Source organism: Mobula hypostoma, chromosome 4 (assembly GCF_963921235.1).
Source record: "Mobula hypostoma chromosome 4, sMobHyp1.1, whole genome shotgun sequence".
Classification (NCBI taxonomy): Eukaryota; Metazoa; Chordata; class Chondrichthyes; order Myliobatiformes; family Myliobatidae; genus Mobula; species Mobula hypostoma.
The window spans coordinates 42400123-42426971 of NC_086100.1; the positions used below are offsets into that span (position 1 = coordinate 42400123).

General features: G+C 37.8%; 1 protein-coding gene across 3 annotated transcripts in view; it reads left to right on the plus strand.

Annotated features, from left to right (window-relative positions):
- Positions 1 to 22003, plus strand: part of LOC134345284 (COP9 signalosome complex subunit 7b-like) — a 43131-nt gene extending 21128 nt beyond the window's left edge. For 2 of the 3 annotated variants that reach the window (XM_063045712.1, XM_063045710.1), the window contains exons 3-7: positions 2003 to 2078; positions 8955 to 9043; positions 11088 to 11290; positions 12082 to 12187; positions 14661 to 22003. In XM_063045712.1, the coding sequence (XP_062901782.1) occupies positions 2003 to 2078; positions 8955 to 9043; positions 11088 to 11290; positions 12082 to 12187; positions 14661 to 14819 (633 nt within the window). In that variant the 3' untranslated portion in view covers positions 14820 to 22003. The remainder of the gene's footprint in view (positions 1 to 2002; positions 2079 to 8954; positions 9044 to 11087; positions 11291 to 12081; positions 12188 to 14660) is intronic. The other variant, XM_063045711.1, reaches the window with a different exon arrangement.
- Positions 22004 to 26849: the final 4846 nt, after the last annotated feature.

Here is a 26849-nt window from a genome sequence, read left to right on the forward strand (position 1 = left end):
CCATCCTCTGGGTTCCCCCCCCCCCCGCCTTTGTCTTTCTCCCTGAGCCTCCTGTCCCATGATCCTCTCATATCCCCTTTGCCAATCACCTGTCCAGCTCTTGGCTCCATCCCTCCCCCTCCTGTCTTCTCCTATCATTTTGGATCTCCCCCTCCCCCTCCAACTTTCAAATCTCTTACTAACTCTTCCTTCAGTTAGTCCTGACGAAGGGTCTCGGCCTGAAACGTCGACTGTACCTCCTCCTAGAGATGCTGCCTGGCCTGCTGCGTTCACCAGCAACTTTGATGTGTGTTGCTTGAATTTCCAGCATCTGCAGAATTCCTGTTGGTTGTAGGGTGATAACTGTTCCTGAACCTGGTGGTGTAGAGACTGTTTGATCGTGGGGGAGAGCATGGCCTGGGTGGTGGGGGTCTTTATTGAATGCTGCTTTCTCATGGCACCACAGTAGCGTAGCGATTAGCATGGCACGATTACAACTCAGGGCAACGGAGCTCGGACTTTAGTTCTGGCGTTCTCTGTTAGCATGTTTGAATATTCCTTCCTCTGTGCGTGTGGGTTTTCTCCGGGTGCTCCACTTCCCTCCCATAGTCCAAAGACGTATCGGTTGGTAGGATAATTGTGTTATTGTAAATTGTCCTGTAATTAGGCAAGGGTTAAATCAGTGGGCTGTTGGGTGGCACGACTCGACGGGCCTGTCCACACTGTATCTCAAAATAAAATCTATTCAAAGCTGGGAAGGGCTTTGCCTGTAATGAACTGAGCTGTATCCACCACTTCCTATGGCCTTTTCCATTCCTGGGCATTGGTGTTTCCGTACCAGGCCAAGGTGCAGCCAGTAAGGATACTCTCCACTGTGCATCCATAGAAGTTTGTCAAAAGTTTTTGGTTACATGCCAAATCTACACAAACTTCTAAGAAAGTAGAGACGCTGTTGTGTCTTCTTTGTGATGCTACATACAGTATGTGCTGGTTCTAGGACAGATCTTCTGATAAGTTGATGCCAAAGAATTTAAAGTGACTAACTTTCTCTATATTTGTTCCTCTAAAGAGTGCTAGCTTATGTACCTCTGGCTTTTCCTCTTGTAGTGATAATCAGCTCTTCGGTTTTGTTGACATTGAGTGAGAGGATGTTGTTGCTGACTATTGCAACCAGATTTTAAATCCCTTTTAAATGCTGATTTGTCACCACCTTTGATTCAGTCAATGATATAATATCCTCTTAAATATTGTTACTTTTCCTGCCTTCACATGTGTCCTAGCAGATTATTTCAGTTACCAATTACTCTTGTGTGCAGAATTCTCATCCTCCAATCCAGGTAACATCTTCATGAATCTTTTCTTTACCCTCATGGCTTAATCACATCTTTCCTGCAGTGTAGCAACCAGAATGGTACTCAGTACTCTAAGTGTGGCCTAAACAATGTCTTGTAGAATTAATTTGATGTCCCAACTTTTGTACTCAGTGCCTTGGCGGATGATGCCAAAGGCCTTATTCACCAACCTGTCTACCAGTGTTCCCACTTTCTGAGGAACTGTGTAATTGTACCACAAAAATATTCTAAAAGAAAACGTAAGTTGAAAGGGAGGCATTTTTAAACAAGAGATACAGATTTTTCAATATTCACAGCACAATGCTTGTATAATATTATTATCAAATATCAATCAAAATTTTTGAAATCATAATTAATTCATCATTGTAACCTCAAAGTTGGGAGTTCACTAAGTGTGTGATCAATAATGATGGGTCAAAGTGACTGAGGCAAGATAATGCAATAGTGATCATTCCTGAAATGGCAGGATATGAATATTTATAAACTGCCCACTTTGAACTGTTCTATAGTGTGCAGTTTGAGTTCATTTCTAAATTTGAAACTATCCACTGAATCTATACATAAATGAATTTACATAAATGAATTATTTAAGCCTATTTTTAATTGGAAACCTACTATTTTAAAAGTACCAGTGTTTTAATCTTGTATGATCCCTTGGTGTTCCTTTCCAGCTGGCTAATGGATCACATGCTGCCTATTTTGAATTGTTGAATCTATTTGCATATGGAACATATCCAGACTATTTAGGTAAGGAACTGGTAATTATTTTTTGTTCCACAATTTATTTCTCTGAAATACTAGAGTTGTTGATGTTGCAGCACAGATAGAGATAATTTGTACTAGGAAATATATGTCATGTACTATTTTGACCATATTTTTGTTGTGTTCTTTGATACCGGAAATGTTTGTGCACTTCATCTTTAAGGTATCATAATCTCTATGTAAATAATAACTTGCAGGCAGGCATGTTCTAATTTTACATTCTAATAATCTTTTAGTGTGGGAGTTGGGGAAATGGGGATTTCTTGGGGTGGGGGAAAAGAATCATAACATTTCATAATTTCATCCAGGGTTTCATTGCATGGCCTCTCATCTTTAGCTGTCCATTTGCACTGAAAAATCTTAACACAACCAACTTGTTAAGTAGGGTCCACCTGTCAGTGAAAAGGCTGAGGGATTCCAGCCATGTGACAAGTGACCAGCTTAGACAAGTGGACGCATCGCAGGGAGTCTCTATGCTGATCTGGCCACCTTCTGACTAGTAATGTAGGAAGTACGGGCTTTTACATCCTTTCCATGTATTGGTGAACCAGCCCATTTGTGTCTCTAATTTTTAATTTAATGTCCTGGGTCCTCTTACTCTTCCCCCAATCATCCATTCACTTCTAACACATTTATTTAAATTGTACCTTTACTTTGCTAAGCATCTTGTTATTAATGATCTATAACCTGGGAAATCATTTAATCAATGATGTACTGATTGGCTGGATTAGATGTATTCTATTTTGCATTCTGGTGTAACAAAATTTGGGCAGGTTTCCTCTTTTCATCAATGACAGTAGCATTGTAGCACTTTTTATTCGCAGTTATTTTGTAAATAACACTATTCTTTGCATTTCTGGTTAGATGCTAACTGCATTTCATCGACTTTGTATCTGTACTCGGCACAATGACAATAAAGTTGAATCTAATCTAATAAGTGAACATCCAGAGCACCATAGTCTAGTTGTTATATAGTGCCCATAGCTTTTGATAAATCCTATCCAATCCTGTTCTGATCTGTGCAGTACAAAATTATTACTATTTTGCCTTCACCATCCTAAATATTTTATTCCTACTAGCCACAGTATGCCATTGCCACAAAGTGTACCATCTCAAAGTGTACTGTAAATACTTGCCAAATACTTGGACGATACCTTTTCAAAACAAAAATGACTTCTGCCTCAGGAAGGATGATGGCAGCAGGCACAAAGGAACATCATCTGCTGAAGTTTTCTATCCAAGTTGCATACTGACTTGACTAAGAGGCCTAATACATTCCTCCTGGATTGACTCAAAATGATAGCCATCTGGGTAATCTCAAATGAATGCTGATCTTTCTATCAATGTCATCTTTCTCTAACTATATTCAGAAATTCATTAAACTTAATTGTCTCTATCATATCCTTGTGTGAGCTTCAAGGGGTAAGGTCAGTTACAGTATTTTATTAGACATTTTTGATTGAAGTATCTTGCCTCCAGCTTTCTGTATTCATCTACATTCAATTTATGATTACTTAAAAATGCTTCATCCAGACCTATCCATGATTTGCTCTGCTAATCAGAACCATTTAGCAAAGGGAAAAATATTGAGGTCAAAGGATACCTGATGGGTGTTGGGTACTTCATTGTAAAAATCTGTAAGATAGGCTAATGTTTACCAGCTGAACGTTACTTAATGTTTGCACCCTATGTCTGCATTTGAGTTTTCAGAAAGTGCAGCTAGTCAGTGGTGCTACTGAGTCATGAATTGGCCTCTTGGAATATATTCCCTAGTCTTAAGAGTTTAATATTTTAGTGGTTTTTCACTCCTGTTATTTCCCTGCCATTGACTTTCCATTTAAAGTTCTCCCAATATATTTCTGTGTTTACTGGTTGTAAACTTGTGTCTACCAATTTATCCTTTATTTTTGTGATGGGTTAATTTAGAGAAAATGTCACGAACTTCTGTTAGAGCCAGAGTGGAGCTGAAAATGGAGTCCTCATCTTCATTTTTCCAGTCATGTTTACAGCTGTCTAATCTTCTCTTACCTGTCTGGTATGAAGTGTTAAGGAAGCATCATATAGAGCAAGAAGACAGGGAAAATAAAATACTTGTTTCGGTTTGCTAAACTTCCATCACAACCAGCCGTAAGCTTTTCTTTAGTTTTCTTTGAGTTCTTCCCATTCCTCATGTAGAATCTTATTCTGAGGCCTCCCAGTATTGATATTTTCTCATATTTCATATTTCTTTCTGACATCAGAAACTAATTGGCGCATCAAATCAGCCAGATTTTGAGGAATCCTATTTCTTCCATTTACTTCTCTGTAATCTATTCTGCTTCATGTACCCATCAACTCATTCATGATTCTTCTAGCACCCATCTACAGACGGGGTAATTAACTACAGCCAATTAACCTACCAGCCAACACATCTTTGGGAAGTAGAAGGAAACTGGAGCACAGTAAAAACAGAATTAACATGTAAGTTCCATGGAGAAAACTGATGGTCAATTTCAAACCTGGAACACAGAAGCTATAACATGGTGTCGCTACTGCTACATCACTGTACAGCTTGCATTAATATCAGGCAACTCAGGAAGAGAAATTGGCTTGGTTCAATCCATTAAGCTCCTGCTTTGATTACCTGTCTCTTTCCAGCTTGTAGCTGCTGTATTTTTTTTCCTTCCTTTGATCACTTCCATCCTGATTTTCCTGTTTTTTTACCACACCTATTGGTGCTATAGAATATCTGGCTTAACTTTTTTTTAACCCAGGAAGTGTACTGAATAATGGATTAAATTATTAACTCCAGTTCAGTGGTCTGTGTCCAAATGTTGGGGAGAAAAAATTTCCATCAGTTATTATATTTGTTTACCATCACCATTTACTTATTATAACTTTTAAACTGAAAGAAATGTAATTATTATATAAGGCTTTCTGTCCAGTATCAGTTATGAAGATGTTAGTGCAATCTAATTACACAGAAAGTGACGGGTCAAAAACCATGTGCATGGATTTCCAAAAAGTAAATATTCTGACTGAGTTGTCAGGAGTTCATTAACATGTTGGTGATAAAGAAATCTTCTATGAATGTTAGCTGTGGATTTCGAGAAAGCATTTGATAACTCTCTGCACTAGATTTTATTAACTGAAGTAAGTACATAGTAATAGAAACACCTTTACAGCTTAAGTTGGAAATTAGAATTGGGGGAAGTTGGAAATTGGTTTAGAATTAGCGGAAGTTGGAAATTGGTTTAGAATTGGGGGGAGTGAGCTGCAATGAAAGATCAGCAGATAAGACAAGTAGTGCTCCTCATTGTATGGTACTTCAGCTATTGACCATAAATATCAGTGATATGAGTGTAGCCAAAAGCTTGACCACTTTGACACAATAGTCTTATCCCAGGGTTGGGGAGTCCAAAACTAGAGTGCTCAGGTACAAGATAGAACATAGAACAGTACATCACAGGAACAAGCCCGTCGACCCACAAAGATATAAGAAGGGAGAGATTTGAAAATAATCTCCTTTATGATACTCAACTCTTCTAGTGATCAATCCTTCAAAGCCCTCTAGGTTAGAGAATTCCAGATATTCACCACTGTCTGCAAGAAAAGAATTCTCTACTTCCCTCAATTTTACATGTCTGTCTTCTCAACTTGTAGCTGTTTGCTCTCATATTGCTCATACACCCCCCCCCACCCAAACTCATGGAAGCATCTCAACATTTAATCTATTAGTCCAGGGAATGTGGATCTGTGTTCTTTTTAGCTGTTCATGAATGGACAACCCTTACATCCCAGAAATCAGCCTGGTGAATCTCTGCTGGGCTGCCTTCAAAGTGTTTGTCTATTCTTTCTCAAATAAGGGGACCAAAACTGTACACAGTACTCCAGTCATAACCTCCGCAATGTCCTGTACAATTTTAACAGTATTTCTCTATTTCTATTCTCCAAATTCTTTGCAGTTAACCTCAATAAAGCACTTGCCACCTTACTACTGGCAATGCTTGCTATTACTACTAGCTATTGATGTTTCATGCACAGGAGAACCTAGAGCTTTCTTTTCTCTGATGATTTTCAGTTTTTCTCCATTTAAGTAATAGCTTGTCTTTTGATTACTTCTAATGAAGTACATGACCTCAGAGTTTGTTATATTAAACCCCATTTGTCAAGCTTTTGCTCAGTCACTGATCTTAGCCATATCCATTTGTAGAGTCAGAATCCAAATATATACTGTCTTCCTATTTTTTTTGTCTTCAGCAAATTTGGATTCCGACATCTTGTCTTCTCCAGTTCATTAATATAGATAGTATATAGTTGAGGTCCAGGAACTGACCTTTGGGTCAGTCCCCTCATAATATCCTTCTGGCCTGCAAAAGATCTATTTCCTCTGAGCTCTTGCCTTGTGTGTACCAACCTTTTATGTGGCACCTTATCAAATACCTTCTGGAAATCCAAATAAATTACACCCAAAAGTTTCCCTCTGTGATCTCTACTTACCATATCCTTAAAGAACATAAGGAACTTCATCAAAAGTGATTTTCCTTTCAGAAAACCATGTTGACTGGTTTAATTGCATTAAATATCTCTGAATGTTATTCAGGCTATTCTTTCCTTGATCAGAAGACTCCAGATGTTAAGCCAATTGGCCTATAATTCCTGCTTATTGCATTTTGACCAAGGAAATCACATTTCCTGTTTTCCAAACCATGGAATCTTTCTGAGACTCTGAAACCTCAACAATGATTCTACTACCTCTGCAGGAATTGGGTCCTGGTTCCTTGATCTCCTTTATTCCTATTACATTTTTCAATACCTTGTCCCTGTTAGTAATAGCAATTGTTAAAGATTCAAGCTATCTGAAAATAGCTTATCATTATCTTTGGGTTATTTGCAGTGTGCTCCACTTATATTGTTTTGAATTATCTGCCATTTCCTTGTTTGCCATTATTAATTCCCCAATCTCTTCCTCTAGGGGTCCCACACTTAACTTAGCTATGGTATTTTTTATATATCTATAGATGCTCTTAATGTTTATTTTGATATTGGCAGTTTTAAACTATGCTTCAGCTTTAAATTTAACATTTTCTTTGATTTCCTCCCCTCCCCACCCTTGTTAAAAGCAGATGGTTTATTGAGATTTCTCATTGAGTACCTGATTCTAATTGGGTTGGTTACCGCCAAGCTTTTTGAAAAGACAATGGCTGATATTTAGGTGGCTCATCCATTGACCTTTCTTTTAGTCTGTTCTTTAGGACACTCTACATAACTTCAGACTTTAATAATTAGACTTATTTAAGCTGTGTACCTGAGTGTTTATCCTCAAACTACATTTGGAATTCTACCATGCTGTAACCACTGTCTAGAAGATCACTAACTACAGGAGCTTTTACTAATTCTTTGTCATTACATCACTCAAACTAAAATAGCTTATTCCCAGGTAGGTTCTGCAACATTGCTCTGAAAAGCAGTCTCTGGTGCATTCCACAGATTCCTCTTCCAGTTTGATAAGTCCAATCAACATGCAAATTAAAATCACCTATGATAATTGTAGTTCCCTAACTGCATGCCTCAGATGTTCCTATGTTACTATTCACTGCTATCTTCCTTAATTACCTTTGGTACCCCACCACCTTCCCCCTCTTTCTTTTATTGTGTAACATCTTTTTTGTATCCTTGTTTTGTTCCTATTCGGTCCACATTCTTTTCTTATTTCTTTCTTGTGCTTTTAACCTTATTGTGCCATACTTTTTTTCTTGTATTATTAAAGTTGGAGCATTGCGTTCTTTTTATAATCTGTTATCCAGGCAAATTTATTTTTCTTACAAGATTTTTAAAAATTAATCGTACTATGAATTTATTGAAATTAGTATCTTCTTCACGGGAATCTAATGAATGTGGCCGAAGTAGTCAAAATATTCATAACTGATAATTCCAGCCATTAAAAATTTAGAGATTTAATCTTCCATCAGATGTAGGCATCTGTGACAAGGCCTACATTTCTTGCTGAACCATTATTACTATTGTACTGGTAGCCCTAGGTGATTTAGAGATGCAGAAGTGTTAAATCCCCCATTTTGACTAGGATGAGTATGGATGACGAGTTCCCTTCCTTAAGAGATATTAATGAACTAAATAAATGTTTACGACAATCCATTAGTTTTATGGTCATTCCAGTATTTTATTCCAAAATATAATTTGTAGTGGAATAGTAAAATTTGAATTATGGACCATGCACCTGGAATGCTATTCCAATAACTTAATCTCAGTTCTAACATTACCTGTGGCTTGAACGCTTTCCAGTTGCCTATTTCAATTACGGTATGTCAGATGCTTAACTTAAATCTTTTGTGTATTATTGGGTTAATTTTACTTGTGAGAAAACATTTCTAATTTCACTCATGGTTAAGAATTTTGTGGGTATACTTGACTTCCCATTACAATTCAAATAAATCCAGATCAGATGTGTAGTTAGTTGTGTTTAAAGGCGCATCTGAACAAACTATGAAATTGCCCTCTTCATGCTCATTCTAATTCTGCAAGTTGTAGGTTTATATTTAACATAAGCATCTTTGCTTGTCAGTTATATTTTTAGTCATTTTAATATTAATTACCATATTTGGAGGAATTAATTGACTGTTGAAAGTTGACTGAGGATAGTAGAACATTTAATAGGAATCTTTGAGTTTTATAATAAAATGAGTGTATTTGTGTAAATTAATTTGAATATTGCAGACTTGGGGAAATTTAACAAAATCCTGATCAAGGCATATGCTACTTTGGTAAATGGTTATACACTTATTCAGATTTGAGCTATGTATAATTCTTGCTTTAATTAATTCTAAAGGTTCTTTCTAGAATTATATATTTTCTGTTGTTTAGCAAATAAGGGGAATCTGCCTGAATTAACATTAGCTCAGAAGAACAAGCTGAAACATCTCACCATAGTAAGCTTGGCTGCAAGAATGAAGGTACTTAAGATTTTGTTTGCACATACATGCTAGGTGTCCAGGATGCATTGTCATGTTGTGATTTTTTTTAATGTTTTAATTTGGTTTAGTTTTGTAGCTAGCATGGTTTTGTTAAGAGCCCAACTGAATGTGTGTATATGGTTTATATATTTTTTTATATTTAACTTGGCTAGCAATTATACTCATCTTTTCGAGCGACAATAAGTGAATACAAACTGCATGGAAACCCACTTCTAATATTTGCTTGCTTCTGATTTGGAGATTTTGGCTGTTTTTATAGTCGAATCTGATGGGCCTAAGAGACAATAGTTGCTCTTTCATACTTATGAGAAGCTTAAAAATTAGTTTCCTCTCCATCTCATCTGTTCCCCAGAACAAATGTGGTTGGATATGTTGTGTGACCTTTATAAAATTATCATTTGACTAGCTACTGGTTAGCTGGTAAATAAATGATTTCTTGAAGATTTTCTTATTATTCCTTGTTAAGGTTTCTTATACTGACACAGTTGGATCGTAGTAGCCCTTATTTTTGTTTCTTATTTATTGTATTGAATATCCAGAGAAAGATTATGCAGAGTGCAAGCTAGCCATTTCCATTTCACCTCTTGGGTTTAGCTTTGAACACAATTGAAATTGATGTGACCGAAAATCTTACTTGATTCCTGCCTTTTAAATATTACATGAAATTGTGTTGGTTGATTTTTAAACCCAGTTCATAATGCTAATGGGTGACAATTCAAGGCAGTTTTAACTAATTAACATGATTTTTGAAGGGAGGAGTGTAAAATTATTGCGTGATACTTTTTTCAAGTTGGGATCAGATACATTATTAAGAAGGAATAAAAGATACTTTAGCATCTAATATATGTTGATCGGGTAATACCAGACACTGAATGTTCACAAATTAATCTCTTAATAACTTTATCTTGGGCTAGAAAAAAATTGTAATATCCTTTATGTGTGTAACAACACTAATGCTTGAGGGTTTGGATTTTTTTAAAATCCTAAGTGTTTTGAAGTTGCTTATATTTGAAATAATGGATAGAATAGTCCATAGACAGTCAAATCTATTCCAACATTCAGTAAGTTACTATTATTCAGAAACAGCTCTACTTTCCTATTCTGGATCTTTCCTTTCATTCCCAAGATAACCAGAAGAAAATGAGGTGTCTTGAATATGTTCAAAAAAAATAAGAATGTACATGCCTCTAGGTTAGAAAATTTGCATTTACACACTTCTTACTGAAGAAATAGCTTCTCAACTCAATCTGACTGCTTAGCTTAAGATAACTTCCTTTATTTCTAGATGCTTTATAATCAGGGTAAAGAGCATGTTAATACATTTTAATGAGACCACCTTTCATTCCTCTAGACTGGAGAGTTATAAGCCCTCAGTCTCTTGTGGGAGACCTGTCTGTCTCATGCTAGGAACCAAACAAATGAAAATCTCAATCTTCTGGAGGGTATATGGAATAGATTTTTGTATTTAAATGCGAATATAATAATCGCTTTTTGTCACAACTTATTTTCCTTCCAGCAATTCTGAATTTCTCATTTAATTCCTACATTTGTCATTCATATTTGTCAGAGTGTTGCAATGTCACTGGTGTTAAGATTTTTAAAAAAGCTTTAAAGATCTCAAATAAGGCAAAAAAAAATGGGAATTGTTATTTCAATAAATTGTTTGAGAACTTTTAAGTGTTTTCCTTTCAATAATTGAATAAGTTTATTCACTGGAGCTGTTCACCTGATAATATATGAGAACAGCTTATTCACTAACTTGAGACTGCTGTTCCACTAAAGTTCATTCATCTATGACTTTGCATTTTGAGAGCAATAATAAATACATATTTTAGATATGTTGTGACAGTTCATTGAAACAGAAAGACAAAAGCTAGTATTGTTTTCAGTCTTGATAAGATGATTTTAGAAGTGGTGGATGGAAATACCCTTTGCATTTATTATATTTTGTATTTAGTTATATATATTAAAATAACACACTAATTTTCATGGAGGTGCTCACAATTACTTCAAAACTTTGCAGTGCATTCCTTATTCCATGCTTCTGAAAGACCTTGATATAAAAAATCTCAGAGAACTGGAGGATTTAATTATTGAAGCAATTTATACAGATATAATACAAGGCAAACTTGATCAGCGCAATCAGCTACTAGAGGTTGACTTTTGCATCGGCAGAGATCTCCAAAAGCAAGACATCAGCAACATTGTTAAAACTCTTCATGAATGGTAAGTATTTTTCTGAAAAATGAATAATATTTTGTAATTATTATTATATAAGAAAATGTTGTGGAACAATTGGAAAACCCCTTAGGATATGTTAGTACCTTAATGAAACATCCTTGCAGTCATGAAGTTTATTTCCCATGCCTGCTGATCTAGAGATGGACACATGAAGCTTAGGCCATGGAATATTATGTTCTTGTGCAAAGTGAAGTGTACGCTTGATCCAGAGTCTCCAACTTTCTTTCATTCTCCTTCCCATAAGTCAAATTATTTTTGGATAAATGTACTCCCCTTCTCAATTCTTTATCTAGTCATGTTTAATAAAGAAAGTTACTGAGGACAGTATTGTGTTTTGCATTCAAGTTAAAACTCAGATCTTCAAAAAAGTACAATGAAGTGTACACTTGATGTATATTTTGCAAGGGTTTCAAATCCATTGCACCAAGATTGAAAACAGCATCTGCGTGCTCAATATGAATGGAGAGATCCTAACAACAAACCGAAATATAATTGCTTTTCATAACATTACAAGTGAGGATTGTCAGTTTACTTAATGTTAAGTAATAATGCTTCAGTGTGTCAGTTTACCTATTATGTGTTATTAGCACAATGTTAATTGATAATTTTGTTTTGAAATGTAATTTGTGGTACTGGAATTTCATTTAATTTTCCAGATTAATACAATAGTTTGGAAATTTGTTAATTATCTGTACTTCTAGTTATTTTGAAAAGCATATGTGTGATGGTTGTGTGAAAAAGATCGAACTGCCAACAATTTTTCTATTTCTTCATAGGTGCGATTGTTGTCAAGCAGTTCTATTAGGGATTGAACAGCAAGTCCTTCGTGTAAATCAGTACAAAGAGGGCCACAGAAAAACTCAGCAGCAGGTAGAAACAGAGGTGAGTTTTGAAAATAATTAAGACTCTAATGTATTAATCATATATTTGCAGATCATGTGCAATTCATTTAATGTGATCTATTTAAAACAGATTCTTAATAAGAATTTGATAGCAAACTTTAACAGATAAAAGTTCATTATACAACTGTATCAAACGTTTTTAATCAAATAATTTGTAATTATTTTAGTTATCCTATTACACTTTGCTGTATTTTTGTAGATAAATAAATTTTATTTAAGTGGGATTCTGGATAACAAATTGGATTAGATAAATTAGACAAATACATCCTGAATCAATGGAAAGTACATTCAATTGCTCTGGGGCAAGGAGTGTACTAATTTTGGTGTTAATGGACTGAGCTAACTGCCAGCAAGTTCAATTACCTTTTAACTATCAAATGGACATCTGTAACTCAATTGTCTTTCAGACTTTGGTTTGGAGGGATTTAATTTCTATCCACTCAAAGCCCAGCCACAAATAGCCATAATTTTATCATTCTATCACAGCTTGGAAATAAGCCCTTTGACCCAACTTGCCGATGCCAAATAAACTGCCTAACTGAGCTAGTCTGATTTGCCTGCATTTGGCTGCTGTACCCATAAGTCTTTCCTGCCTTTCTAAATATCATTTAAATGTTGTAATTGTACCCATCTCTACCACTTTGTCTGGCAGGTGGTTTCACATATTCCCTGGATACCCTTTAAATCTTTCCCATGTCAGTCCTCTCAGAATCTACTGTGATTCACTTATTTTTCCATACACCAGTCTAAATCTCTTCTCAGAGCAACCTATTTATTCTGATATCCAAGCCTAATACATCAACACCCTTCTATTTTCTTTTCAAACTTGCATGTTGATCACACATAATAAAGCATGGTAACAGCCTCTTGGCTAATTCTTCCATGCCGACTAAGAGACCCATATACCTCTACATCTTTTCTCACCATAAGTATTTCCAAATGTAAATGTATTTGCCTCACCCACTTCCTCGGCCAACATGACCATCACCCTCTGTTGACCCACAGTTTCCTCTTTACTCTCTTGCCTTAAATCTATGCAGATTATTGATTTAATCTCCCTTATTTGGGAAAAGTGCTGAGACAACTCATTTTATCTATGCCCCTCTTGGTTTTATATACCACATCCCTCAATCTCCTGTATTCCATGGAGTAAAAGGCCCAACCTATCCAGTCTCTCTTCATAACCTTCCAGTCCATGCAGCATCTTTCCAACTCTCTTCTTGACTCTTTCCAGCTTATTACATCCTTCCTATGGTATGGTGACCAGAACAGCACATAATATTCCAAGTGTGGTCTCACTAGTGCCCTAGCTCTTGCACTCACTGCCCTATCTGATGTGGACAAGTGTATCCAACATCATCTTCACTACTTTGTCCACTTGTGTCACCAATTTAAGAGAACTATATATTTGTACCCTTTGTTCTCTGTTCTACAACACTGTCTGGGGCTCTGCCTGTTACAGTGGAATTCCTGTCTTGATTTATCTTACCAAAATGCAACCCTTTGAACGTGTCCTGGTTAAATCCAATTTGCCATTCCTCACTCCTTTCCCAGCAGATCCTTGGATAACCTTCACTGTCCACACTAGCACCAGCATATGTATCTCTAATTTTGTTTATGCTTATCTAATAAGCATAATATGCAGTCTATTTATAATAATAGTAGGATGAAGTTAGATTATGAGAACACTCAGTCCTCTTTTATTGTCATTTAGAAATGCATACATGCATTAAGAAATGATACAATGTTTCTCCAGAGTGATATCACAGAAAAACAGGACAAACCAAAGACTAACACTGACAGAGCCACATAATTATAACATATAGTTACAGCAGTGTAAAACAATACCATAATTTGATGAAGAACAAACCATGGGCACGGTAAAAAAAAGTCTCAAAGTCCCTGAGTCGATTGACTCCTGAGTCCCCGATAGCAGGCGGCAAAAGGGAGGAACTCCCTGCCATAAACTTCCAGGCACCGTCAACTTGCCGGTGCCTTGCAAACAGCCGACACTGAGTCCATCCATCCGAAAACTTTGAGCCTCCGACCAGCCCCTCCGATACAGCCTCCCGAGTGCCCTCGACCTATCCCCGGCTGCTGAAACAAACAAAGCCGAGGATTCGGGGCCTTCTGCTCCGAAGATTCCGGTTACCACACAGTAGCAGCGGCAGCGAAGTGGGCATTTCAAAAGTTTCTCCAGATGTTCCTCTGTATTCTCACATCCGTCTTCTCAAATCAGAATTGTGCACGGTACCCTACTTGACAGATTACAGATATCATTCACCAGAGAGGCCGCACGCGCTGCTGTCGCGTTGCCATCTTCTCCTCCACCACAAGTTACACAAAGTCTATGTTTTTCCATACACCCAAAATGGTTTAAATGCTTTCCTACTCAATAGTTTCATGCTCATCCGCAGGAATACTTTGAAAATTATAATTTTTTTGTTTTAAAGGTGGCAAATATAAAGAAGACTTTGAAGGCAACTGCTTCTACCTCAGCACAAGATCCTGATCAGCATCCTATGGATCGTGATACTCCACAGCTTGTTGAACAACGTCCATCAATAAAGAAATTGTCAAAAGCTAAGAGTTTATCATCTAGTCGTCATTAGAACAATATATTTTCAGAATTATCCAGGACTCTTAAGAAAACTGAGAAGAAATGAAAATACAATGAACAGTGCAATTCGTCTCATAAACAACACTTGAAAAAGATTAAGTAACTTTTCCTGTGCTTTTGAAATCTTTTTGTAATATATAGTTTTTTTTTTAGTAGGAATCTCAGGTGACTACTGAATCAGACTTTCTTATTAAAGAGACAAGTTACAAACTGACTTCTGAAGTGATGTACATGCAATAAAGCTTAATTATTCACTTCAGTGAGTGAGAAGCCAAAATGGTATGGTGTAGGCACAATACTACAAAAATTACTCTGCTGTGGTTAAAACATCTCTAGTATTGGTAGGTTCTGAAAATACTCTAGTAGGAACAAATAACATGTATTTTATCAAAGACTTAACGTCAAATCTTCTGTGCAATAATCTCAAAATGATGCACTAGAAAAGAGTAATGACTGCCCAAAAACACATTATTAAGATGAATAAACAACACAGGGGTTCATTGTAGTTAATTGTGTCTTTGACAATACAGTAAATATTTCAAAAATTTGCTTTGAATGCCAATTCTCAAACTGAAGTTGCTAACTGTAAAAACTGGAGACTGCCATCTGAAGCAAATTGTTTTTTTTTAATAATTAGTTATTATTTGGGTACTTTGTGGATGTGGAATCATATGAGTTCTATTCCAAAAATGTGGTTGCTTTTATTCATTGAAAACTAAACTAATTTATAAAACTGATTAGAAGTTTAAGAGATGATATTTTGTTAGTGATTTGTATCTCAAGTCATTCTGCCCAGTTCAATCACTCACCAGGAAAATAATTAACTTTGAGATTTTGCTGGTAGGAATCAATATGAAGCTTAGTATTGTATTTAGCACTAATTATAATCTATCCTGCAAGCAGTGTGCTCACTGGATTTACTAAATATTTATTTCCTTAACTTTAATCTGTAAAAGTAAACACACCCTTTCGCTTGGTACGTAATTCTTATCAGCATGATTGAACTCATTTTTTCAATTAGAGTAGACTTCAATTTAGTGAGTGGACAAAAGGAATCAGTTAAATCTAAAATAAAATTAGAACGCGTGGAACTACTCAGAAGATCAGGCCACATCTACAGGGAGAGAAACAGAATTAACATTTTAAGCTGAAGATGCTGTTCAGAATATTCTGTAATACTAATAGCCTGGCAGTTTCTGCAATCAGCTGACTGGTGAAGGAAATTTAAATATATCTGAGAGAGATTGTAATTAAATAGGGCAGTTAAAACAAAACATTATTGAGTTGACATGTGGCTGCTCAAGACTGCAGTATCATACAAGGTCCAATCTACTCGACCACCCAATTCTTATTTTTTTATTGATTCTTTCAGTTTCAGAGAATCTACTGATTGAATGTCCTCCGTGACTAACCATCCACAGCTTTCTGAAGTAGAGTATTCCAAAAATTAAGTCTTTTTCATAAAGAAGTTTCTTTACATACTGCTGTTAGAAAGGTGACCACTTAGCCTAAGGCTGTTTGCTCACACTTCCAGATCCTGTGCTGGAGGAATTAATCTGAACGCATGTCAGGTTTCCTCAGAATCATCTTTGTCTTTATGTGATCACCTCTCATTTCTAGATCTCTCTTCTTGTAGCAATTTGATCATTCTGGCTTCCAATCTAGTACATCCACACCATACAGACTCCCAGATGAAACACACTTGCCTTTTTAGGTATGGAGGCCAAAATTACGTGCTTCAAATGAAGTCTCACCAAAGCAGTGTACAATCTTAGCAAGATTTACCTTTGTACTTAACCCATTGAAATAATGGCCAACATATTATATCCTTCCTCTCCCAATTACACTCCTTCCCCAATTTCTTTCCAAATGTGCATATCACAAAGAGTTAAATAATCCCGGTCCACTCATCCTTCCCTGTCTCTAGCGTTTTCCCTTGCAACCATTATAAGTGTTGCACCATTTGGGTACTAAATAGCTCATCCAGTTGAGCAGAGGTTCACTTCTCCTCCAATCTGGTTGTCTACATTAAAGGTACACAAGGCAATCTTGTGGAGCACCTGTGTTTTGTCTGCAATGGGCATCTCGAGTTACTGGTTGGATGTTATTTTAATTCTCATTCCCACTTGTGTACATTAACTGGTCTGTGGTCTGCTTTCTTTATTGCTATGGATAGTCCAAATGAAAAATAGAAGCTTTCAACCCAATGTTCTGAACATTGAATTTTCCTTTTTCTGGTAACCCACACACTTTATGTTCTCCAGTCCACCTAGTTTACTACTTCCTTTGTTCAACTGTCCTGTTCCCTCTCCTCCACTTGGCTCCATCTGTCCATCATTAGCTCTGCACCTGTTACACCCATCAGCAACAAGGTTATGCACCCAAATACTGGAGTTATTTCTTTCCTCTTCAGTACTGATGCAGGGTCTTGACCCAAAATGTCAGTATACACCTTTTACCTCCACAGATGCTGCTTGATCCATGAGTTCCTATAGCTTTTTCTTGGTTTCAGCATCTTCAGTCTCTTTTATTCTTGTGGCCAAACTAATGTTTTATATAGTTTTACCATAACCTCTGTGGTTTAGTATTTTATTCCCCTTGCTCTGATTAAATTAAAGATTAACTTTATTTGTCACATATACACTTTGTACTTTGAAACATGCAATGAAATGTGTTGTTTGTGTCAAATCAAATCAGTGAGGATTGTATGCATAAAACAGGAGCAGAATTAAGCCATTTGGCCCATCAAGTCTGCTCTGCTGATCCATTTCCTTTTCAGCCCCTTAATCTTCTACCTTCTCTGCATAACCTTCTACACCATGACTAATCAAAAACTTATCAACCTCTGCCTTAAATACACTGAATGACCTGGCCTTCACAGTCATTTGTGACAACGAATTCCACAGATTAATCATTCTCTGGTGGAAGAAATTTCTCTTCATCTCCATTCTAAATGGATGTCCCTCTGTTCTGAGGTTACGCCCTCTGCTCTTAGACTCCCTCACCATAGGAAACATCCTCTCCACATTCACTCTACCTGGGCCTTTCATCATTCGATTAGATCCCTCTCATTCTAAATTCCAGAGCCATCGATCGCTCCTGATAGAATAATGCTTTCATTCCAGAACCATTCTTGTGAACCTCCTCTGAACTCTCTCCAATGTCAGCAGATCTACTCTTACATAAGGGGCACAAAACTGCTTACCACACTCCAAGTGAGGCCTCACCCGTGTCTTAATAAAGCCTCAACATTACATCCTTGTTTTCATATTCTCGCCCATGTGAAATGAATGCTAACATTGCATTTGCCTTCCTCACCATTAATACAACCTGCAAATTAACCTTCAGGGAATCCTACACAAGAACTTCTGCAGTCCTTCTGCACCTTGGATTTTTGAATTTTCTCCCCGTTTAGAAAATAGACTATGCTTTTATTCCTTTTACTAAAGTGCATGACCATACACTTCTGGGTAGTGTATTCCATTTACCACTTCTTCGACAATTCTCCCAATCTGTCCAAGTGCTTTTGCAGCCTCCCTGCTTCCCCAACAATACCTGCCCCTCGTCCTATCTTCATCCGCAAACTTAACCATAAAGCCATCAATTCCATCATCCAAATCATTGATGTATAATCTAAAAAGAAGCAGTACCAACAATGACCCCTGCGGAACACCACTAGTCACTGGCAGCTAGTGAGGAAAGGCTCCCTTATTTCTGCTGTTTGCCTCCTACCAATCAGCCAGTGCTCTATCCATGCTGGTATCTTTATTAGAATACCATAGGCTCTCCTTGTCAAAGGCCTGAAAATCCAAGTGCACAACATCCACCGATTCTCCTTTGTCCATCCTGCTTGTAATTTTATCAAAGAATTCCAACAGATTTGTCGAGTATGATTTTCTCTTTTTTAAAAAAAAATGTTCTCATGTTTGCTTTTAGGTTGGCTTTGCATTCCTTCTCTGCCACAGTTCTTCATGGAATGTATCTATCCTGTGCCTTACAAGTTGCTCCCAGAAACTACAGCCACTGCTGCTCTGCTGTCATCCCTGCCAGTGTTCCCTTCCTGCCAGCTCCTCTCTCATGCCTCTGTAATTCCCTGTACTCCATTGTAAGACTGATACATCTGACTTTAACTTCCTCCCTTTCAAATTACTGGGTGAATTCTGTCATATTATGATAACTGCTTCTTCAGGGTTCCTTAACAAAATCCAGTTCATTACATAACACCAAATCCAGAACAGCTGTTCTCCTAGTGGGCTCAACCATTAGCTCCTCTATAAAGCCATCCTGTAGGCATTCTACAAATTCTTCCCCTCTTCCCTGCCTGATATTCCCACTCCACCTACATATTGAAATCTCCCATGACTATCATAATATTGCCCTTTTGGCATGCCCTTTTCTATCTCCCACAGTAATTTATGCCCCACATTTTGGCTACTGTTTGAAGGCCTGTACATAACTTCCATCAGGGTCATTTTACACTTGCAGGGTTCTTAACTCTACCCACAAGGATTCTACATCTTCCAATTCTATATCATCTCTAAGGATTTGATTTCACTTTTTACGTATGGAGCCACAGCACTCCCTCTGCCCACCTACTCCTCCATAGCATACCCACAACTTACTCACCCTAACCCCAACCCTAATTGTACATCTTTGGAGTGTGGAAGGAAACCTACATGGTCATGGGGAGAATATTCAAACTCCTTACAGATAGAGACAGGAATCGAACCCCAATCAGTAATCACTGGCACTGTAGAGCAATTGTGCTAACCAATACACTACCATGCAGAGAAGTATTTCTGCCTTCTCAACTACCTTATCTATCTGTTCTGCCACTCTCAGAATTCTTGGGCAAGGTCACCAAGGTCCCTTTATAACTCACTCAGTATATTTGCTAAGGTCATTCCCTTTATTGTATATCTTTGTTTCATTAAACTTTCTAAAATGTATTGCCTCAGAATTTTTTTCAGAATTAAATTCCACCAACTATTTCTCCACCCACTTTACCTAGCTAATGAATATCACTTGTAGCCAAAGGCTGCTTTCCTCACTGTCAACTGCAAACTTACTATTCACACCACCTATGTTCACATCCATATTGTTCATGTATATAACCAGCAGCAAGGCTTAAAAAGCAGTCCCGATCATATCACAAAGCTAGTTTTGGATCTGCACTCAGTGGTTATTTTCAGTACCTCCTGTACCTAATAAACTGGCAATATATGTGTGTGGTCTTCTGCTGCTGCAGTACTTCAGTCTTTGACATGTTGGACTTTCAGAGAGGCTCTTCTGCACACTCTGTAAACGAAAGACTGTTGTGTCTGAAAATCCTGGGTGATCAGCAGTTTCTGAGACACTCAAACACCAACAATTATTCCACGGTCCAATCATATTTCTTCTCCATTCTGAAATTTGATCTCAACAGCAACTGAACCTCTTGACGTGTATGCATGCTTTTATGCATTCACTTGCTGCCACATGATTGGCTGATTAGATATTTGCATTAATGAGCATTAACTTTGCTTCAGTATTCCCCAGTGAAAAGGATCTTGGCAATTATGGGGATAACTTACAGCGGACTGAAACACTTGAGTGTATAGACATTAAGAAAGAGGATGTGCTGCAGCTTTTGAAAGGTATTAAGTTAAATAAGTCACCGGGACCAGACAAGACATACCCCAGGCTACTGTGGGAAGCGAGGGAGGAGATTACTGAGCCTCTGGCGATGATCTTTGCATCATCAATAAGGACGGTATTGGAGGGTTGCAAACGTTGTTCCCTTGTTCAAGAAAAGAAGTAGGGATAACCCAGGAAATTACAGACCATTGAGTCTTACTTCAGTGGTGGGCAAGTTGTTGGAGAAGAGGGGCAGGATTTATGTGCATTTGGAGAGACATAATCTGATTAGGGATAGTCAACATAGCTTCATCAAGGGCAATTCATGCCTTATGAACCTGATTGAATTCTTTGAGGATGAAACAAAACAGATTGATTAAGATACAGCAGTGGATGTAGTGTATATGAATTTCAGTAAGGCGTTTGTTTCCCCCTGCGAGACTCATTCAGAAAGTAATGAGGCACGGGATCCAAGGAGACCTTGTTTTGTGGATCCAGAATTGGTTTGCCCACAGAAGGCAAAGGATGGTTGTGGATTGTTCATATTCTGCATGGAGGTCGATGACCAGTGGAGTTCCGCAGTGATTGATTCTGGGACCCCTCCACTTTGCGATTTTTATAAATGATCTGGATGAGGAAGTAGAAGAATGGGTTAGTAAGTTTGCTGATGATACAAAAGTTGGGGGTGTTGTGGATAGTCTGGAGGGTTGTCAGAGGTTACAATGGGACATCGATAGGATGCAGAACAGGGCTGAGAAGAAGCAGATAGAGTTTAACCCAGGTAAGAGTGAAGTGGTTCATTTCAGTAGGTCAAATTTGAAGACAAAACATAATATTAATGACAAGACTCTTGGCAGTGTGGAGGATCAGCAAGATCTTGGGGTCTGCGCCCATAGGACACTCAAAGCTGCTGCGCAGTTTGGCAGTGTTGTTAAGAATGCGTATGGTGTGCTGGCTTTCATTAACAGTAGGATTGAGTTCAAGAGCCCTGAGGTAATGTTACAGCTATGTAAGACCTTAGTTAGACCCCACTTGGAGTACTGTGTTAAGTTCTGGTCACCTCATTATAGGATGGATGTGAATACTATTGAGAGGGTGCAGAGGAGATTTACAAGGATGTTGCCTGGATTGGAGAGCATGCCTTATGAGACAGGTTGAGTGAACTTGGCCTTTTCTCCTTGGAGCAACAGAGGATGAGAGGTGACCTGATAAAGGTGTATAAGATGATGAGGGGCACTGATAGTGTGGATAGCCAGAGGTTTTTCCCAGGGCTGAAATGGCTAACACGGTGAGCGTAGTTTTAAGGTGCCTGGAAGTAGGTACAAGGGGGATGTCAGAGGTATGTTTTTCACACAGAGAGTGGTGGGTGTGTGGAATACACTGCCAACAACGGTGGTAGAGGCGGATACAATAGCATCTTTTAAGAGACTCTTCAAAAGGTACATGGAGCTTCGAAAAGTAGAAGCCTATGTGGTAGGGCTATGTGCTGTAGATTTCTATGTTTCTATGTACAGGTGTAACTAATAAAGTGGTCATTGTGTGTAATTTGTCAGATTGCCCTGCATCCCTGAGCTTTTTTGGATCTGTTTCTCACATGGAACTCTACCAGAGGTCTTATTGATCCATGTCAACAGCACTACCCTTAGATACCTCCTCAGGAAAAAGAACAATCAAATCAGACAAGACTTATCCTTAACCCTGCCTCTCCATCCCATATTTTTTCCAGTAATTACCCTTGTACTGGTATTAGGCTCAATAATATACAAATATCTAGTTTATTCCTGTTGCCCTTTTTCAATACAGATATAACATTCACTGTTCTCCACTCATATGGCACCTCTTTTATAGCAAATGATAAACACCAGAGATACTGTGGATGTTGGAAATCCAGAGCAACACACAAAATGGTGGAGGAACTCCACAGATGAGGCAGTATCTATAGAGGGGAAAAAACTGTTGGCATTTTGAGCCAAAATGTCAACTGTTTATTCCTCTCCAGAGGTGCTGCCTGACCTGCTGAGTTCCTCCAGCATTTTGTGTGTGTTCTTCAGTAGCAAGAGAGGATTTGAAAAGTTCCTGTCAGACCCAACAATCTCCTCTCTAGTACCCCGTTGCAGTCTCAGTCCAATTTCATCAGGCTCTGAGGATTTATGCACCATTAAGCCTGCTAAGACCTTTTTCTTCTTAATGGTAATTTGAACAGATGGACCATTAACTCTCTGCTTGGCAACTGTCTGAAAATGATTCGTTCTATTTGTGTTTCTCAATGGTATTTTCCTCTAGACTTCCAGCCTCAAATCTGGTTGATGAATATTATTATTTCCATTCTTTGCAATTTTGACTAATTTAGGCTGACCTGCTTCTTAATACCTGTCACCTCTGAATTTGACCTATTCACACTGGTGTCCACATTCAAGAGTTCTGACGTTTGCCTTCGGTTAAACAAAGCCTTAAATTTTAAATTTCTTTCTTGTATTGAAATCATTTTGTGGATTCAACTCTTTTTTTAATCTTTGTAATTCCTTATGGCACTGAAACCCTCCAAGATATCTGTCTTTACCCCTTCAATTCTAGTCTCTTTTCCATTGTCAAGTTAAACATTGCCTTCATATTGAAAGTTCCTCAATTCTGGAATTGCACTCTTAAAAAAAATATAAGATTCCCCCAATTTGTTTCCTCCCTGTAAAACGCACAACTGTAAGTTTCTCTTTATGACTTGATATTAAGACTATAAGATATAGGAGCAGAAGTAGGCCATTCAGCCTATCTAGTCTGCTCTGCCACTCAATCATGGGCTGATCCAATTGTTCCAGTCATCCCCACTCCCTTGCCTTCTCCCCATACCCTTTGATTCCCTGGCTAATCAAAAACCTATCTATCTCTGCCTTAAATGCACCCATGACTTGGCCTCCACAGCCACTTGTGGCGACAAATTCCACAGATTTACCACCTTCTGACTAAAGTAATTTCTTTGCATCTCTGTTCTAAATGGATGTCCTTCAATCCTGCGGTCGAAACCTCTTGTTCTAGACTTCCCTACCATGGGAAATGACTTTGTCATATTTATTCTGTTCAAGCCTTTTAACATTAAGAATGTTTCTGAATTCTTCCTCGTTCTCCTGAACTCCAGGGAATACAGCCCAAGAGCTGCCAGACATTCCTCATACGGTAACCCTTTCATTCCTGGAATCATTCTCGTCAATCTTATCTGAACCCTCTCCGATGTCAGTATATCCTTTCTAAAATAAGGAGCCAAAAACTGCACACAATACTCCAAGTGTGGTCTCATGAGTGCCTTATAGAGCCTGAACATCACATCCCTGCTCTTATGTTCTATACCTCTAGAAATGAATGCCAACATTGCATTTTCCTTCTTCACCACCACCTCAACCTGGAGGTTAACCTTAGGGTGTCCTGCATAACAACTCCCAAGTCCCTTTGCATCTCTGCATTTTAAATTCCCTCGCCATCTAAATAATCGTCTGCCCGTATATTTCTTCCACCAAAGTGCATGACCATACACTTTCCAACATTTTATTTCATTTGCCACTTCTTTGTCCATTCCCCTGAACTATCTAAGTCTCTCTGCAGGCTTTCTGTTTCAGTTTCCTCACTAACCACTCCTCCACCTATCCTTGATCATTAGCCACAAATCCGTTAATCCCATAGTCCAAATCATTGACATACATCATAAAAAGCAGAGGTCCCAACACCGACCCCTGTGGAACTCTGTGGACCCCTGTGATATTATTTAATACTCTGCTATACAGCTCCTTGAGACATTTTGCTGGTTGATATTTTCCATGCAAGTACAAACTACGGTTGCAATTAGGGAAGATTTGACATCAATAAAGCGGCACATGCATCCTCACAAATTAAATTTATCAGAATTCATTAAAACCCGTTGCAGCAGCAATAACAGAAGGAGACTGGTAATTAAGTGCATACTACAAAGCTCCGAAGGCATGTGTATTGGAACAGTTGACTGAGGGTGAAGGCAAAAGGAAAAAAACACTCTTGTCCCGATTGCTTTCAAAAGTAAAATTAGAACTGAGCGAAGTAGAAGAAAGAGTTGTAATATCAAAAAAGATAATGTGATTCTTCAGACATATTTAGGTGAGTACCTATTAAAACAATGTGCTGCTAAAAGGGAATGTTGATTTTTAAAACACCTGACTAATCCGTAGTCAGTAAGGTTGAAGATTGATTTTCTTTGAGCACCATAAATGAATACATTACAAAACAAAATAAGTTTGTAGTCCATTTATTCGGGAATTGTAAGTAATTGTGAGGAAACATGGAACATTCAAAACATACGAGCATAACATGAATGAAATCTTCATGACTATGATGTCGCTGGAAATTTTAGGATTTTAGCTGAATGTAATTTAGGAGGTTATTTTGTGTTGAAAATGGAGGGACTCATTAGAAAATATTTGCCTGAGAAGTTTTTGAGGATTTAATCATTTCATTAATGAAGTGTTTGCTTAATATTGTGATATACACTCAATAGCCACTTTATTCGGTACAGAAATGGAACCATGAACCTCAAGGTAGTCCACCCCCCTCAAGGTCCAACATGTTTGTTTATTTATTTATGGAGATACAGCTCAAAATAGCCCCTTCCAGCCCTTCCAGCCGCACTGCCCAGCAATCCCAAAATTAATCTTAGTCTAATCATGGGACAGTTTACAATGACCAATTAACCTACCAACCAGTGCATCTTTAGACTGTGGGTGGAAACCAGAGCACCCGGAAGAGGCCCACCTGATCACGGGGAGAACGTACAAACTCCTTACAGGCAGCAGTGGGAATTGTACCCTTGTCCCTGCTACTTTAAGGCATTGTGCTAAGTACTACACAACCATACCATTCTGACCGTGTTCAGAGATGCCTTTCTTCACACCCCTGTTGCAATGCATGGTTATTTGAGTTACTGTCACCTTCCTGATGGCTTTTACAAGTCTGGCCATTCTCTCATTAACAAGGTGTTTTGCCCACAGAACTGCTGCTCTCTAGAAGTTTTGTGTTTTTAGTATCATTCTCTGTACATTCTCGAGACTCTAGTGTGAAAATCTCAGGAGATTATCAGTTTCTGAGGTACTCAAACCACCCCATCTGTCACCAACAACCATTCTACAGTCAATATCACTTAGATCACATCTTCCCCATTCTGATGTTTGATCTGAAAAACAACTGAACCTCTTGACTATGTTTGCTTTATTTTTAAAAATAAAGTTGCTGCCACATAATTGGCTTATTGGATATTTGCATTAATGAGCACGTGTACAGTAGTACGCAATAAAGTAGGCACTGAGTGTATTTACTGTATTTAGGGGAAAAACACTTCCTTTGTATGCTGTCTTCAAAACAGAGGTGCCTTACATAAAATTGATTCCATGTCTTAATGCTCTTTCAATGTGTTTTTCTGCATAAAATATGGGATTTTTATAATGGAAAACATTATCTTTTTACAGTGGAAGTAGTTTTTTAGTAAGTTGCTTTGTCAAAATTAGGTGTGGACAATTTTTTTAGCGCAGCAAGTTGGAACACATTAATTTTGCAGCTATCACAGCAAAGCTTGATAGCTGCTGGGAGATCTGATGACTTCTTCAGACAGGACTGTCATCATCCTTTCTTAAATTTATGTTTTCTCTCTCAATAGGATTGCTGTAAAACACCAAATATTACTTTCTATTATAATTCAGTACCATATGGCTAATGATGTTTAAGGCTGTTACATGCAAATATTGTCTGCAATGAGTCCTTGAGAATACTCTTCCTTGGTTTAGTGAGGATTTTTATAACTAATTGTCTGCTGTTGCACTTAACTGTGCTTATGCCTTTGAATGGGAAGTTTGACATGAGGCCTCAAAGTGCTATAGAAAAGGTGAGTGTGCAGTGAGACAAAATGTGCAATTGTCTATTTTTCCATAAAAATATGATAAGCTCCAAGAAGCAAAAGAATAGGGGTATCTAGCAAAGGCTAGAATGCAAATATAGCAAATAATTATGAAAACATTTATCGTAGGAGAAATTGAGTGCAAATGTACTTCAGTTACATGGAGCGATTGTGAGATTACATCTGGAATACCTTTGTGTCATATTTGTCTCCTTTTCAAAAGAAGATAAGAATGTATTTGACCCAGTTCATTGGACTACTAACTGGAATCGGAGTGTTACTGAATGATGAAAGTTTAGATGGCCAGGCATGTGTTTTCACAGCAGTTTAGAAGAAAGAGAGGGGATACTTGAAATATTCAAGATTTTGAGAGGTCTTTACATGATGTCAAGAAAATATTTCAACAGTAGTTCACTGTTAAAACGGGGGGGGGGGAAGGATGGTATCATGTACTTAGTGGATGTAAGATGATTGATTTTTTTTCTCTGTGTGGTTAATGGGATT